The sequence below is a fragment of the Prionailurus viverrinus genome, chromosome A2 (assembly GCF_022837055.1).
Source record: "Prionailurus viverrinus isolate Anna chromosome A2, UM_Priviv_1.0, whole genome shotgun sequence".
NCBI lineage: Eukaryota > Metazoa > Chordata > Mammalia > Carnivora > Felidae > Prionailurus > Prionailurus viverrinus.
Window position 1 is genome coordinate 13,006,097 of NC_062562.1, and position 16,040 is coordinate 13,022,136.

Sequence of the window (16,040 nt, forward strand, 5' to 3'; positions counted from 1 at the left end):
AAACTCTTTATGAGGCTTTTAAATTTGGGGGGGGGGGTGGGGAGAGACAAAGGAAGGAAGGAAGGAAGGAAGGAAGGAAGGAAGGAAGGAAGGAAGGAAGGAAAACAGTCCTAGACAGAGGGAACTTCAGAATCCTATCACAGGCTTAGAAATGCCAGGAAAACAGTCAGCCAAAGGCTGGTCTCCAGTGTGGAGTTGCCCCCTACAATCTTACTTGCCCCTCCTGGTTTGGTTCCCTTAAGAGAAAAGTGCATGAACGGTGCCTGCAGCGTGAACTCTGGTGAAAGTTGGCGTCTCACCATTATTGATCTTGAAAGCGCCCCCTCTGCCCCACCCACCCCAGGTGAGGTCAGACCTAGGCACTGGTGACCCTTGCTGACCTGCCCTTACCACGTTAGGATTACTCAGCACTCTGGCTCACCTTCGGCGCCTGGCCTCTGCGGAGGGCATAGCAGTGCGGCCGCACAGTGGCCCCAGCCCCTTGTCTAGTCAGTCCAGGACCCTTTTTGAGCTCTTACTGTGTGGGCCAAGCTGGTGGGGCAAGAGGCCCATCTTCCCAACAGCCCCTGTCAACATGGTAGTGACAGTGGCAGGAGCCGGTCTGCTTACTAAGCACCTGAATGCCCCGGGCATCACAGAGGGATACTTGAGACCCATAGCTGGGCGGTAATCCCACTGCAGAGAGGCTGAGACTGAGACTCGGCGGAGGTCCGGGGGGGGGGGGGGGGGGCGGTGCTGAGCCTTGGCTGGGCTCACACAGCCAGTGGGTGCATGTTGGGGGTGGCGGGGAGGCCCGACCGTGTTCCTGCAGTGTGGGGATTTGCTGTGTGACCCGCAGCAAGCCCCTGTCACCTCTTGCCCGGACACGCTGTCACACTTTACACATCCCCACGATCTGCCTCAACTGCTGCCCATCTTCCCTGTGGCCAAGAAACAGGCGCAGGGGCCAGTGCCTGGGGCCAGAGAAGGGTCTGAGGGGAAGGCCTGGGTCTGTCTAAGTCTTCAAAGGGCCTCCAGTCTGGGGCAGACAGAGCCAAGCACAGATACTCCCAGTGCTGTGAGGTCAGGTCTGCGCTGAAGGATGGGGGTTGGGAGCGTGCAGCTGAGCCTGGAAAGGTAATGGTAGGCAAGGCTTCCTGGAGGAGGAGCTCTTTGGGTAGGGTTTTGAAGAACGAGCAGGAGTTCCCCCTAAGGATCAGGGACTGCAAAAACACTCAGTCAATCACACAACCTCCTATGGGTCTGGCCCTGTCATTTATGCCCCATTTGAACTTCTCTCCGGTGAAAGTCTCAGTTCTTGTTTTCCGGATGAAGAAACAGAAGTGGGATGAAGGGGAATGACTTGCCTAAGGTTGTACCTCCTGGCTCTTTCTCCTCTGCTTCCTTTGGTTTTCAGCATCTGGAGCCTTTGACCCTGACCAGGAAGGGAGAGAGAAAATCCCATGAGGGAGAAGACCTCCTCTTAAGGGCTTGCTATGGAATGGAGCACATAGAAATAAGTCTTTTTCTGACAAAAGCATTCTTTTCACCAGTCCACCAAGCTGGAAGGAAGTCCCCATCTCATAGAGGATACTGAGGCTCAAAGAGGCTTCTGCGGGGGGGAGGGCGTCCCCCACTTCCCCAGGAGAACTCCCCAGAAGGGCCTCCCCCTTAAAAGCAGCCCAAGACTCAGCCATGTATGGTCCCTGGAGTGTTTACTCTGCACCCAGAGCGGAAGGGACCAGGCAGGCGGGGGCGGACAAAGTCCGGGGATTATAAAGGCCAGTCCAGCAGCGTCCGGTGTCTCAGTTCAGAGCTCAGCTAGCACAGGCATGCCTGGGCCTGGACCCACACCACCAATGCTGCTGATGCTGCTGATGCTGCTGATGCTCTGCTGGCTGCCTTCGGGAGGTGCCCTGTCTTTGGCCCAGGAGCACCTCCCGGCCTTTCCGGGACCCTCAGAAGCTCGCTCCGGTACGGATGTCTCCAGATTCGAGGAGTTTCGGAAACTCTACGAACACCTGCAGACCAGGTTGCGGTTGAACCAAAGCTGGGAAGATTCAAACCCTGACCGAGTCATCTCTGAAGCCCAAGTCCGGATACTCACTCCAAAGCGTGAGTGAAATCTAGGAGACCGGCGCCCCCTGTGCAGCCACCGTCATCTAACCAGTGGTTCTGAGACACAGGGACCCAGACCTGCCACTGAGCCTCAGTTTCCTTATCTGTGAACCGGACAAGAACATCCCCCCTAGGGGCTTCGGGGGTTGGGTTGCGGGGGGGGGGAGGTGGTGGCCGGGTTTATGCCAAGACTGGGCGGGGTGTGGCCAAAGTGAGATGTTAAAGATCGCAGATGGGGAAACTGAGGCCCAGCGAGTCTCTTGAAAACTCACAGAGCCTGGAATTTCCAGAAACAAAATCGGGCGCGGGGTGGGGGTTGGGGTCCCTGTCCTTGGGGTTAGGGGTGGGGGAGGGCACGCAATCTAGGAGAAGGGATGCAGGGGCGGGGACGAGAGGAGCGCAGCCCAGGGATAGGCCGAATCTGCCCGTACTGGTTCCCAGTCTGATGCAATCCCTTGACAAGCCACTGCTCAAGTCTCACGTAGCAGGTGCCTTGGGGGGGGGGGTATTTTCTGCCCCCTCCACGGAGGCTCTAGGGGGTAGAGAGGGCGGAAGGAGATCTGGGCTGCGCTAACTGGGAGGGGTTAGGAAAAGAGCGTCAAACCAGAAGGGGGCGCTATTATCCCACCCTAACCCTACGTGTGCTGTGAGACTCCAGGTATGCCTCTTGCTCTCTGTGAGCCTGGTGACTGAGTCCAGGGCCCTCAAACCCTAGTCTGCTCCCTATCCCCAACACCTGTACCAGCCTGGGGACCTGAGGATCCTGGGGAGCCAGGCACCCTTCATTTCTCAGACATGGAAACCAAGATCCAGAGAGTTGAAAACACAGTAGCTGGTTGTTGTAGCCCCAGCCCCAGGCACCTAGTAGCCCTTCAATAAAACGTTTTTGACTTCCAGAGGAGGCAGAACCACTGTTTGGCTCTTAGTGCCTCTCAAAATCAGATCCACATGAATTCCTGCCAGTACTTACCAAGCACCCCACTGTGTACCAGGCATGGTGGTGACCCGGGAGACTGAAACTCCTACTAAGATTCTAGTAGGGGAGATGAAATGATACACAATGAAAGAAAATAGGGCAGTGCCTATGTTAGGCAGGCTGGAGGAACACGTAGCCTGCCATGCTGAGATTCAGGGGACTAGTGTGCCGGGAAGGGGAAGCAGCTAGTGCAAAGGCCCTGAGGTAGGATCCAGGTTGGTGTGGGGGTTGGAAATGGGCACTTGCGCCTGGTGCACATAGGCCCGTCACTGACTGACTGGCTCTCTTCTCTCCCTCAGTGCGACTTGGGCTGGGCGGCCACCTGCACCTGCGCATCGCCCGGGCTGACCTGAGGAAGGGGCTCCCCGCATCCTTCCGCCTGCATCGCGCGCTGCTCAGGCTGTCCCCGACGGAGCTGAGCTCGTGGGACGTGACGCGGCCGCTGCGGCGTCAGCTCAGCCTTGGAGGTTCCGGGGCGCCCACCCTCCACCTGCGACTGTTGCCTCAGAGGGACCGCTTGCCGGCGGCGTTGCCTCCTTCTGCACGTCCCCAGCTTGAGCTGCACTGGCGGCCACGCGCGGCCAGAGGGCGCCGCAACGCGCATGCGCGCTCCAAGGACGACTGCCCCTTGGGGGCGGGGCGCTGCTGCCGCCTGCAAAGCTTGCGCGCGTCGCTCGAGGACTTGGGATGGGCCAACTGGGTGGTGGCGCCTCGCGAGCTGGACGTGCGCATGTGTATCGGCGCGTGCCCAAGCCAGTTCCGGTCGGCCAACACGCACGCGCAGATGCAGGCGCGCCTGCACGGCCTGAACCCCGACGCGACGCCGGCGCCGTGCTGCGTGCCCGCCCGCTACGAGCCGGTGGTGCTCATGCACCAAGACAGCGACGGTCGGGTGTCGCTTACGCCCTTCGACGACCTCGTGGCCAAGGACTGCCACTGCCTATGAGCGGTCCTAGTCTTTCGCTTACGGCTCGTGCGCAGTGGAAGTGACCTCAGAGGTCCTTGCCTGTCGAAGGGGCTTGTGGGTCCTGAGATACCCGATTTCCCACCACTGCTATCTACCCCGTCCGGCGGAGACCGCTGTATTTATGTTTGTATTTATTATTAACTTATTGGGGTGATCTGCCTGGGGACTGGAGGGGCTGGTCTGACGGTGTGCATTTATTTAAAACCGTGGTAATAAAAATGAAGTTGTCTGACCCGAGCCCCGATGGTCGTCCAGGATGGAGCTGGTGACCCTGGGAAGAACCTTCCGCCCCCTGAGCTCAGTTCTCACAGGGGACCTGGTATTAGGGTGAGTGGAACTGCTCAGGGAACGGGTGGTGGGGCGTTCTGGGATGCCAAGCAATTGGATGGTGCTCATGACGCCGGTGCCCCTCAAAGACACCCTCCTCTCTGTCTCTGTGCTTCTCTGTCTCTCGTTCCTCTGTTTCTGAGACCCTGCTGGGTGTCCCTCTCCCTCCATATCTCACCTCTCAGTATTCCTGCTTCTGTGGTGATACGGTCCTCTCTCTATCACTGTCCTGCTGGCTCTCCTTGCATTGGAATCCCCTTTCCAAACACAGGCAGCCATCCGCCTGCAATCAGGCATATTGTGTGTGATGTCGCCCCTGACCTCGAAGAGCCCCATCACTTCTATTTGTGGCACATCACTCTATGTTAAGGGTACCTCTATTCTTTCCGATAAAAAGAGCTGGGCTGGGGGCGGGGGGTGGGGAGGACCGCACCCTGCATGGCAGAGGCGGCCGGGAGTCCCAGGCTTCTGCCTGCACTTGGTTTCCACCAGCCCACAAACAACAGCATGGCAGCCATCCCCTGCAGCGTCTTGCTCGTGGCCACCCTCGACTATCACTGGCACCGCCTGGGTTCCACTTCCAGTAACACCTCCTGCGGAAGGGCAGAGTATCCTGGGGAAGCCATCCCTCACCACCCCAGTTCCCCAAGACTAACCCGGGTCACTGGTGGGCAAGCTGCTCTTTGGGGAAGTCCACTCTCCCATTCGCGGCCACAGTGTTGGAGTCCCCAGAACCCTCAGAATCTCTCCAGGCCTCCAGTGGCAGGATCACCTGTGACTTGGCTCTGGAAGCTATATGAGGACGCAGCTTGGTGGCCAGCCTGACAAGGCTAACGCCTGCCCCCAGTCCTGAGTGGGCATCGCCAGGCACCAGCCTTCAGGAGGCGGTAGGCTCATCAGAGCCCATCCCTCCCCTCCCCGTAGACTAGGCAGGCTGCAGCAAGCAGACCAGTGGTTTCTTTTCTATCAAAACAGCAAAACACTAAAAAGGAAGTTGAGAGAATCCCACTCTCTACTATCCAAGCCACAGGCATGCCTTTCTGACACTCTGTTATTGTGTGCCTTGCACCAAGTGGAAAATCTACTCCAAGCAGCTAGTGAAAAACAAAAAATGGGGAAATAAATACATTGTGAGGAACATTTTCATGCACACTGCATCTCCAGTGTTATGAGTCTTCCTACTTAGCATCTTGGAATCCCCAAGATGTGCCAAATCCAGGCCCCTCCCACACCCAACTGCCTGTCCATCCTGAGAATCTCTGATAGGAAACGTTACGGGGGCCCAGGGAAGAGAGTGCCTACTTCCAGCGGTGAGTGAGGTGTGTCCCCTGTGAATGCTGCCACCCAGAGGCAGACCTGAGTGACTGTAGGTGCCCCTGAATGTATTCAGTGAATGCCCACTTTGTGTCAGGCCTTGATTGGGCACTGAGGACACAGAAATACCAAGACAGGCAAAAAAGCATCCCATTTGAGCTCAGTCGAGTGAGGAAGATAGGTGAGTGCAAAGAAAAATAATGAGAAAGTAGTGGGCGGTGGGAAGAATTGTGCTGAGAAGTCAATCCAGGCCCATCTATTAATGAATGGAGTCCGAGGTGATTTAGATGGTCGGCGGAGGGGGTGGGGGGGGGCTCCCTGAGGAAATGCTATATGAACTGAGACCTGGAAGAACAGGACCCGGGAGAGTCGGCGGATAAGCATTTGTGGCATAAGAGCAGGTGCAAAGGCCCTGGGGTGGAAACAAGCTCAGTGTTCAACAGCAAAACTGTTGAAGATGGGGCCAGAGAGGTGGGGGCGGGGGGCAGAAGCCACCAAATCTCATGGGTGATGGTGAAGGTGTGGGTCTAGTTGAAGAGCCATGAATTAGACATAGGAGCTGGGGAGGGCTGGGATCTGATTCGTGCCAGAGGCAAGAAAGATGACTGGGGACAGGAGTGGCCACTTGAACAGTGTCTAGGGTGGGCATGCAGGGAATTAAGGTAGTAAAGACCCTCATAGTTTCCCTCTCCCGCCCCAGATCATTCCCAAGTGTTGGGGAACCCAAGGGAGCCTCAAAATGAATACCAAGGTCACCCAAAGCCAGCAGATGCCGTATTGAGCCTCTCCCCAAATAACAGCTGTTGCCTTTGCTGAACATTGTGTTGCCCGTGGGCCTTTTTATCCCTCTAGGCTGCTGCTTGTCAGGCTGGTCCCCCTACCCAGTACGCGTGTCCTCTCCACTTCTCAAACACTTAACGCATTCTTCAAAACCCACTCCGGATTCCCTTCTTATACGCAGCCTTTTCTCAGCTCCTTCGTTCATCTCCCTCTGGGGCCCTTGACCCCATCCCTCCCTCCAGGCCAGGCTTGACCTCTCAGGACTGAGGGGGCCTGTGTCCAGCTGTCTCCCCTAGATTGGAGGGTTGGCAGGAGGCAGGCTGGAAGCAGCTGACAGGACACCCAGCTGAGGCATGAGAATTTGAACAAACTCTTAAAAGACACTGAGACTCAGTTCCTGACAAGAAACCAAGGAAGCCTTCTTAGAGGAAGTGGCATTGAGCCTGACCTTGAAGGGTGAGTTAAGATATCTCAGCATATTCAAGCTAAAACAGCTGCAGAGACACTAACTCTAATTGCCTTGTACAGATGGGGGAACTGAGGTCCTGTTAATGGCAGAGTCAGGACTTGGACCCGTGCCCCCTGACACCCAGAGACCAGAGTTCTGCATCTGTATTAAGATATTTAACAGTGCGACAAAGTGAAAGGGGATGGCATCCTGGGCGAAAGGAATGGCATGGGCAAATGACAACTTCAGGAGCAAGGTGGAGTTGGTGGTGAGGAGGCCTATACCAGAGGACAGAGGGATGGGAGGGGACAGTGAGCTGGGCAGGGCAGGATCACGCAGGCCTCAACCCCCAGGCTGAGGTCCTGGGGGCCCTGGGGAATCCATGGAGGGTATGCGAGCAGGGGAGGAACACAGTACCATTCATAAGTTATAATGATCCCTCTGGGGCTGGTATGGGCTGCCCTGGGGGCTAAGCCTGGGTATCAGGTACCCGGGAAGGCAGCCTAAGAGGGACAGAGGGGAGAGACCAAGGGTGGGGAACAATTCAGGAGTCTCAGAGATCTGGTTTGGGTAGCTTAAGGAAATCCCCACCTCAAGGAACCCACTCACCCTGAGCCAGCAGCCTTGTCAGCCCTGCAGTATTTATTGAGCACGTCTAGTACTCTCCCAGGAGGGTGACAATGGCATTCGCAAATTGACCCTCCTGTCCCCATACCAGGGCCTCTCCTCTTCCCCTTCCAGCAGCTGCGGGAGGTGAGAAGCAGAGCGGGGGCTGGAGAGGGAGCTACAGAGCCTCCCTGGGGCTTTAGGGACGGTCCTTCTCTGTCCCCATTCCTCAGGTGGGAAAACGGAGGCCAGGGAAGAGCCAGAATGCTCCCAGTCAGCTGGAAGGCAGCAGGTGTGAGTTCAGGGCATCAAAGACTCAGTGCCCGGGGATCACATACTCCTCTTCGTCCAGTGGGGCTCGGTCCAGCGACCGCAGATTGCAGTAGACAGGCTGGGAGGCACGGTTGAGGCCCTCATAATTCATGTAGAAGTCGCTATCCTCTGATGGGTGGGCCCTGTGGAGACAAACAGATGCGAGGGGAGGGAGGACTCAGGGTGCAGGCACGTCAGCTTTGAGAGGCAAAGAAAGTTCTGGGCAGCTGAGTTCCCCCCCGCCCCCCAGTATTTACAAGCGAAGAAACTGAGGCACAGGGCAGTGTTCTCCCAGCCTCTCAAGTTTCTCTGAGGAAAGGAGGTGGGGGGGCCAGAGATTCAGGGAAGATTCCGTGGATTTAGCATTGTAATGCTGTGGCATAAGGACCTCGAGCCCATGGTCAAATCGTCTTCCCCCTTAAAGTTGAGATCATTGCTCATTTTTTCCATTAAATCTAGACTTCAGTTTCCTCTTGAAAAGTCAGAAGTTCCAGCTGCACCAGCTACACGGACACAAGTGGCTAAAGCCAAACCAGTGCCCCTTCAAATGGGAAATGTTTTCACTAGGTTTCCTGAAGCAACTGACTTTGTGGCCTCGGTACAGAAATAAATCTCGGAGTCCCAGATCCATAGAGGAGGAGGCAGTTTCTTGGCAATGTCTAGCTATGGTAGGCAAGACCTGCAGAGAAGAACTTTCCTGCCTCTGGAACATGCTTCTGGAACCCTATCCCAGGTTGGGGGGGGGGCACCTCTTTTTTTTTTAATGTTTATTTATTTTTGAGAGAGGGAGAGAGAGAGTGTGTGTGTGCATGCACACAGGCGGGGGAGGGGCAGAGAGAGAGAGGGAGACACAGAATCCGAAGCAGGCTCCAGGCTCCCAGCTGTCAGCACAGAGCCCGATGCGGGACTCGAACTCATAAACCATGAGATCATGACCTGAGGCGAAGTCTGAAGCTCAACCAACTGAGCCACCCAGATGCCCCTGGGGGATACTTCCTTGTTACCTCTTGTAACAAAGGCTCTTTGGGGCAAGTTGTGTCTATCAGTCATTCATGCTTTACAATGAATCACTCCAGGGGCACCGGGGTGGCTCAGTCAGTTAAGCATTCAACTCTCAAGTTTCTGCTCAGATCATGATCTCATGGTTTGTGGGTTCAAGCCCTGCATTGGACTCTGGGCTGTCAGGGTTGAGCTTGCTTGGCATTCTCTCTCTCTCTCCTATCTCTCTCTCTCTCTCTCTGCCTCTACCCTGCTTGCTCTCTCTCTCTCTCTCAAAACAAATAAATAAGCTTAAAAAAAAAAAGAATGAATCCCTCAAAATACATAAATGCTTATGTGGGAGAGACAGGACTCAGAGCCAGGATTTGTTTCCTGCCCCTGCTTTGGACTCACTGTGTGACCTTGGGCAAGTCATGCCCCTGTCTCCCAGAGCCTCCGCCTGTACAACTAAAACGCAGGGTGGGAATGACACATCCGATATCATTTGGATCGCATCACAATGTTTTTGGCGGAGACTGGCCCTGAGATTTTGCTGACAGTGAGGCAGAGGCGAGCATCAGAACATGAGCTGCCTTATGGAGTCTAGTGCCTTTCAGCTCCCCACCACGGACCACTTCTGCTTTTGAGCCAAATTTGCATCTGCTTTGCATGTTCTCTCATCTCTCACCAGCAGCTTCCCAGCAGCCTCCCCACTTTGTGGATTCCCTTGCCCAAACCCATCCATGATCCTGTTCCACTCCTGCTGGGGTTCTCCCAGCCCCCTCCAGCCTCCGCTCTTGATGTCTTGCTTTTCGCAAAACCGATTCACGGAAGATGCTCTATTCCCTTCCACCTCCAGGTCTTTGCCCCTGCTGGTGCTGCCGCCCGAAATTCCCTCATTCCCTCAGCCAACCTGGAAAAGTTGAACCCATCTAAGTCCAGCCAGATCTGAAGGTGACAGGGCTTTGTTGGGGGGGGTGGGGGTGGGGAGAGGGACACAGCTTTCTTAGCATCTCATGTGCCAAAGGCAGATGGGGAAAGGGGAGCTGTCTCCATTTTACAGAGACTGAAACAGAGGTTCAGAGACAGCCCTTGGGTCACACAGGAACTGAGCCCAGGCCACTGACTGCTACTGCAAAGCCCCTACTCTGCCTCAGCACGCGCTTCCCCTCTCCCCATCCATGATAGCCAGAAACTGGGTTTGCAGGTCACGAAGGGGGAAACGTGTCTCAGATACAGGAACTCAGTTCTTATCCCAACTCCATGAGGGGGGGGCTGTTTATTATCCCCATTTTACAGATGAGAAAACTGAGGCCCGGAGGTGAAACTACTTGCCCAAGATCACACAGCCTACAAGAGGCGGTGCGGGGATTTGAATCCCGGCCGTCTGCCTCCAGAGTGTTGCAGGCAGATGTGAGTCACTCACCCCTGTTCGGCCCACTGGTGCCTGGTAGCTGGCTGGCCCACGAACACATTCTCATAGTCGGGTGTGGAGGGTCTGGGCAGGACAGCCTCTGGGGGCTTAGGGCTGAGGCCTCGGCTACTATACCTCGGCTGCTTGCCCAAGCCAGACCTGGAACCATCCTGAGCAGCCCATGTTTTGTCCAGGTCGTGGCTGCTGACCATCCAGCGTCCCCGAAGTCTCCAGGCCAGCACTAGGCCAGCAATGGTGAGCCCAAGGAGCAGGCTACAACCAGCCACCAGTGCCCCGATGGTCATCACGGACAGGCCAGGGGGGCAGCCAACCCCCAGGAAGGTAGAGATATTGTGCCAGGCACCAGTAGCTGTGTCCAGGCACAGCAGAGGCAGCTGGCCAGAGCAGTTGTCCCGTCTGACCTGGTGCCAGGATTCTAGGACACAGCTACAGTCAGCCTTCAGGTCAAGTTTACAGCGCATGGCCAGTGCCCTGTCCACTCGGTCCAGTGGGTTGTTTGTCACATCTAGGACCTCCAGCTTTCCCAGGAGGGCAAAGAAGGGCAGTGGTAGCTCTTGAAGACCATTCCCAGACAGGTCAAGAAGGACCACGTTCCTGGCCTGCAGAGACTGGTTCCGGGGCAGGCTCAGGCCTTGGCCGCTGAAATTCAGGCATGTGGCTGTGAACTCTGTGGTCCAGTCCACGTCCCACGAGGACACGTTGCATGACAATCCTTGGCTGCCGGGATCCTGCAGCAGCAGCGGCAACAACAGCATCCACACCAGGGCGCCCCCCATCCAAGCAACCTAGGCAGAGACACCAGAATCCAAGCCCCGACCTTAGCCTGTGGACACTTCACCCTCACTGCCTGTGTATTAATATTAATGTCAATGTTAATATTAATGTTAATGTTAATATTAATATTATTCTTATTTCAGAGTGACTCAGGCTCCTTCGGAAATGATTAAATGCAGCCTCTAGTGTGCCTCCCCTCTGGTCGGCTCTAGCCTCTGTCTGGCCCCAGTCGCCCCCTCTGGGAAACGGGTGCGTAATTCCAGGGCCCAAAGGTCTTGGAAGGCGAGGAGGAGACCCGACCCAATCAGCCCCTCCCCTTCTCCCCGTGGAGCCCCTTCGGGTTAAGTTCCCCTCCCCCTCCCCTCCCCACCCCGAATATTTCGGGCGCCCTCATTGGCCAAGACGGGACCATATGCAAAATAAGCGGTTGCCGCGGAAACGGCCCGCCCCTGGCCCAACTAATTGTTTCTTCCGGAACTGCGAAGTGTTGGGAGTCTTGGGCTGATCTGGGGTGGGGCTGCTGAAGGGAACCCCCTACCATTTGGTTTCAGGCCCCTTCTCGGACCCCAGTTCTAGCGCCTCCGTCCTACCTTTGTGGTCCCACCGCCAAGCTTTTGCCTCGGCGGTGCTGGAAGGCTCTGGCGCGGGACGGCTGCGTGGTGGCTGACCTGCACGAGAGGGCCCAAGCGGTCAGCACCCTCTGCGGATTCGCTCTGGTCCCGGGCGCTCCTCAGGATCCGCACCCAGAGACTCAGGGGAAGAGGAACTGGTGTCCGGGTGCAAGGCTGAGGGGAAGAATGAAGACACAGAGACACGCCCCCCCCCCCCCTGCAAGACCTCAGGCCCAGGATTCTCACGGGAGGGGGAGGGGCGACCTGCTTCTCTCTTGCTGGAACCCAGTGACTACATGTCCCCCATTAACACCCCGAATGACTGCTGTCTCATCAGCTCGCTTCCTGGTCTCAACTCGGTTGCCGCCCAAGCCACGCATTCACATATTCATTCAACAATCACCCATGCTGGACTTCCAAAAGGCCTCGGCTATGGCCAGGTTCTGGTGGAGCAACCCAGTCTTTGGAGAGAACAGAGCTAGCCACAGACACACCCAGTCCAGTGGAGTCGGGTCAGGGTCAGAGGGAGGAACAGAGTCCGGTAAGGGTTCCTAGAGGAGGGAGCATTAGAATTGGGGCTTCAACACGTGGGTAGAGTTTTGCCAAGAATTCCTAAAACTTGCCTTTGACTCTCCCAGCTGCTAGCCTCCCCGACAGACTCAGAGCTCCTGCTCCTCCTGTACGGTGATGCCTCCACCGTGGAGGGGGCTGCGAGGAGGGCTCCCTGGGAGAGGAGATGTTGATTTCAGGACTTGGGGGTGAGTCACAGTAGCTGGCAGAAATAAATGCATAGCAGATTCCAGGCAGAAGTCACAACAGGCGTGGAGGCCCTGCAGCTTGAGAAAGCATGGTGGGCTGGGACTGTGCATTTAGGAGTGGAGTGGCTAGATGGACAGGCTAAGAGGAGGAAGTGGTGGTGTGGGCAGGCAGTGGGCAGTGCCGGCCTCAGAAGCCAGGCCGAGGAGTGGGGCGTTATTCCCAGGGCCGTGGGGAGCCAAGGAAGATGTGTGAGCAGTGGAGGAGTGCTGTGTCCAAAGATTCCTCCAGAGTGAGCGAGCCTGCTGTCTGGAGGTGGGGAACCTGGGCAGGAGACCAGCGTTCCAGAAGGAGACAGGTACCTGAGTCAGACCCAAAGCGTACTGACAAGAGTAGATGAAGGAGGGTGGGCTAGGAGAGGGTTTCCACCTCCCTGGGGTCCTAGCGTCAGGCAGACCCAGTTCAACTCCCTTCCAGACCCTGACTCACTGTGCAATCTTAACCCCCCTGTGCCTCAGTTTCCACATCTGTAAAGTGGGATAAATTCTGAGAGCCTTCTTGACGGTGAGAAGCTGAACCCCACTCCCCCATGCTTCCCCCTCTCCTCAAACTCTGCCCCTTCCCCTCTTCAGACTCAGAGGGATGGCCAAAGGTTTTGAGCCGAGACTTTTAGAAAGAGCTGGAAATTGTCGTTCCAACGCACCCAAAGGTACTTTTTCCTAACAGAAAAATTGCACATCACAACTCTGGGGCGTCATTTGTCTTCCCCTATGAGACTGGCAAAGATTCAGAAGTGTGCCGATGTTCTGTGCTGGCCGGGCTATGGGAAAACAGGGAAGCCCGTGCCACGCTTCAGGATCACATGTGGCGCTGTCCCAGTGGAAGGCACACTGACCGGCAGAGGCCACGGGGGTTCCAAACACTCGTGCCTGCTGCCCCAGCATCCGCTGCTGGGACTGTCCTGAATATTTCATGTTGACAAAGTGACAAGGGCGGCAGTGGCGTGAACTAACTGAGGAGTGGATAAACGAAACGTGGTGCCTCCAGACAGCGGAATGTTACTCAGCCACAAAAAGTGGTGAAGTGCTGACGCTCCCTTGGTCATGGATGAACCTTGAAAACATCAGGGTGAGTGAAAGAAACCAGTCACAAAAGCCCACAGAGCCTATGACTCCATTGATACGAGACGTCCGGACCAGGCAAATCCCTAGGGACAGAAAGCAGATTGGTGGTCGCCAGGGGGCTGGGGTGAGGGTGGGGAGGCGAAACGGGGGGGGGATGGGGTTTCCATTTGGGGCAATGGAAATGTTCTGGAGCCAGAGGTAGGTGGTGCTCACAAAACACTTTGTAAATGTACAAAAAACTCACGCAATCGTTCACTCTAAGATGGTGAAAATGGTCAATTTTATGTTAAGTGTGTTTTGAACAATTTTAACAAAGAGGGAGGGCCAAGAGATGACGCGGTTAAGGATGATTCATCTCAATGTTGTTATATGGGGGGGGGGGAGAAAAAAAGGAAGCAATCTAAGGGATTGGGTAGATGAACAATGATTTATCCATCCTGGAGGGGGGGTGCCACAGAGTCATAGAAACAAAATGACGGGTCTCTATGAACTGAGAAGCAAAGACTCATTTATTTTTCCCACAAACCTTTGTTAAGCTCCTACTGTGTGCCGAGGCCTTAGGGAGAAGGATGAGGGGGACTTACTGAGTAAGGAGGCGGGAGAGGGGCATCCAGGGGATGGAACAGACTGTGGCAAAGGCCTGGGGAGGGGTGGAGGGGGTGGGAGCAGACCTAGGTGAGAGCAGATGTCTCCAAGAGAAAACATTAACTGAAAAAAGCCAAAAAAGTAAACTACTAGATTTCGTTTCGTTCTTCCAGAGAAACCGTGGATGAAACACGGAAAACAAATACCCATGGTTACCTCGAAGCAGCGGGCAGATGGGAGGGAGAAATTCACCACGTAGGTTTTTCATGCAAAACACAGAAATCAGCCAGCAAACACATGTAAGACACGCTGGCTTTGGGGATAAGAGGGACAGAGGGGCACCAGCCAGCTTCGGGCCTGGGTGGGGGTGGACGTCCCCTATGCCCCACACCCTGGGAGGAATCCGCAGAGTTAAGGGCTAAGTCCTCTTAGAATAGGAGGAAATGAGAAAATGAGGAAGTACCAGACACAAGGGCTGGGGGTGTTGGGGGGGGAGGGTCAGGCGTGGGGCCTGGGATAGTGGGTTCTGGAGGTGGGTCAGGGGGACCTGGGGGTCCTGGAGTCTGGAACATTTAGAGGGGTCTGGAGTTTGGGAGGCCTAGGTCCTGGGGCTTAGGAGTCTGGAGGTTCCCGGCATTTGGGGAGGTCCTGGGTTCTGGAGCATGGCAGGGGTCTGACAGGTCTGGGGCCTGGGGGACTTGGGGTCTGGACCTGCTTGCTGCAGCCCCAGAAGGTCATGGCCAGGCTATAGGGAGCAGGGCAGCTCTGGCTCCACGGTCTGAGGGGGACCAGAAGCTTCCAGAGGGTACATCTCCATACTCCCTCTCCTTCCAGGCTGACATGTCCCGAGACTGAGTCTGAAACAGGTCTGAGTCCCACGCGGGGCCAGTCTCTCAGCACAGAGACTTCCAGAGATCCTTAGAGACACCTAGAGACCTTCAGAAACCCCCAGAGATACCTAAAACAACTCAGAATCCCCAAGACCCCAGAAATACCTATAGGCCCTCACAGATAGCCCAAGACAGAGAGATTCCAGAGACACTCAAGGACACCTAGAGACCCACAGAAACTTCCAGAGATACCCAGAGAAACTCAGACATCCCCAAGACCCCAGGGATGCCCAGAGACCTTTACAGACCTTCAGACACCCCCAACAATAGTCAGAAAAATTCAAAGGACCCTCCACTAAAGACAAAGATAGATATACAGAGTTCCCTGGGGGTAAACCCAGACCCAGGGCCACCAATGTGTGGCCCCCACAACTTAGCCATATTTGCCCAACATCCTCTGACCCCCATGTACCCACCTATTCTGGGTAAGGCCTCGGCCTGGGCCCTGCCCCCAATATTTCCAAGACTGGGAGCTGAAGTGGGATCAAGGGTTTGCTCTCTCCCATTATCCACCTCCCATCCTGCTCCTGGGTTCTCACACTTATCCAGAATCTGCCCCTCTCTCCACCCCTGGGGTTCAGACCCCCAGATCTCTTGCCCTAACCCCTGTCCTACCATTTCCAATCTCCATGTATTCAAAGTGCAGCCTTTGAACACCAGACCTCCCCCCCACCCCCTTTCCTTCCAGGTCTGGCTGCTCTGAAGATCCAGTCTCATCTGGGGGAGGGTGGAGGGCAGGGTGCCAGGCAGCCCAACCCAGCAGCAGAGGCCATCTAGAGGCCTGGATCTTGAGGTGTCTGAGGGGCTCTGGAGCCAGCAGGTCAGGACCAGAGAGGCAGGTGTGACAAGCAGAGGCTGCACTGGGGCAGCAAAGCTGACTTAGGGGCAAGCCCGGACTGTGGGTAGATGTGGGCGGCCGCGGACCAGGCGTTAATCCAGCAAGCGATGACTGAGGTCTCCTTGGCCACTTCACCGCTGTGTGACCCAAGGCCAGTACCTTAATCTGTCTATGCCTCGGCTTCCTCTCCACAATGACAGCGAAAACCACCCTAGAGGGTGG

The 16,040-nt window shown here is 55.9% G+C and overlaps 2 protein-coding genes across 3 annotated transcripts; one reads left to right on the top strand and one right to left on the bottom strand.

Annotated features, from left to right (window-relative positions):
• Nucleotides 1-1,798: 1,798 nt before the first annotated feature.
• On the top strand, nt 1,799-9,769 carry GDF15 (growth differentiation factor 15). Of its 2 annotated transcripts, XR_007150348.1 has the most exons (4): nt 1,799-2,094; nt 3,373-4,163; nt 4,296-4,367; nt 9,665-9,769. XR_007150348.1 is itself a non-coding variant. In XM_047849964.1 (2 exons), the coding sequence occupies exons 1-2, from the start codon at nt 1,812-1,814 to the stop codon at nt 4,017-4,019; spliced, it is 930 nt and encodes a 309-aa protein (XP_047705920.1). In that variant the 5' UTR covers nt 1,799-1,811; the 3' UTR covers nt 4,020-4,280. The 2 variants fall into 2 exon arrangements, 1 of the variants encoding a protein (XP_047705920.1); XM_047849964.1 differs by lacking the exons at nt 4,296-4,367; nt 9,665-9,769 and having other exon boundaries at nt 3,373-4,280.
• LRRC25 (leucine rich repeat containing 25) lies at nt 7,532-12,390 on the bottom strand. Its single transcript, XM_047849965.1, has 3 exons — nt 11,605-12,390; nt 10,232-11,025; nt 7,532-7,970 (listed from the first exon to the last, which is right to left on the bottom strand). Exons 2-3 carry the CDS (start codon nt 11,014-11,016, stop codon nt 7,832-7,834), a joined length of 924 nt encoding a protein of 307 aa, XP_047705921.1. The 5' UTR covers nt 11,017-11,025; nt 11,605-12,390; the 3' UTR covers nt 7,532-7,831.
• Nucleotides 12,391-16,040: the final 3,650 nt, after the last annotated feature.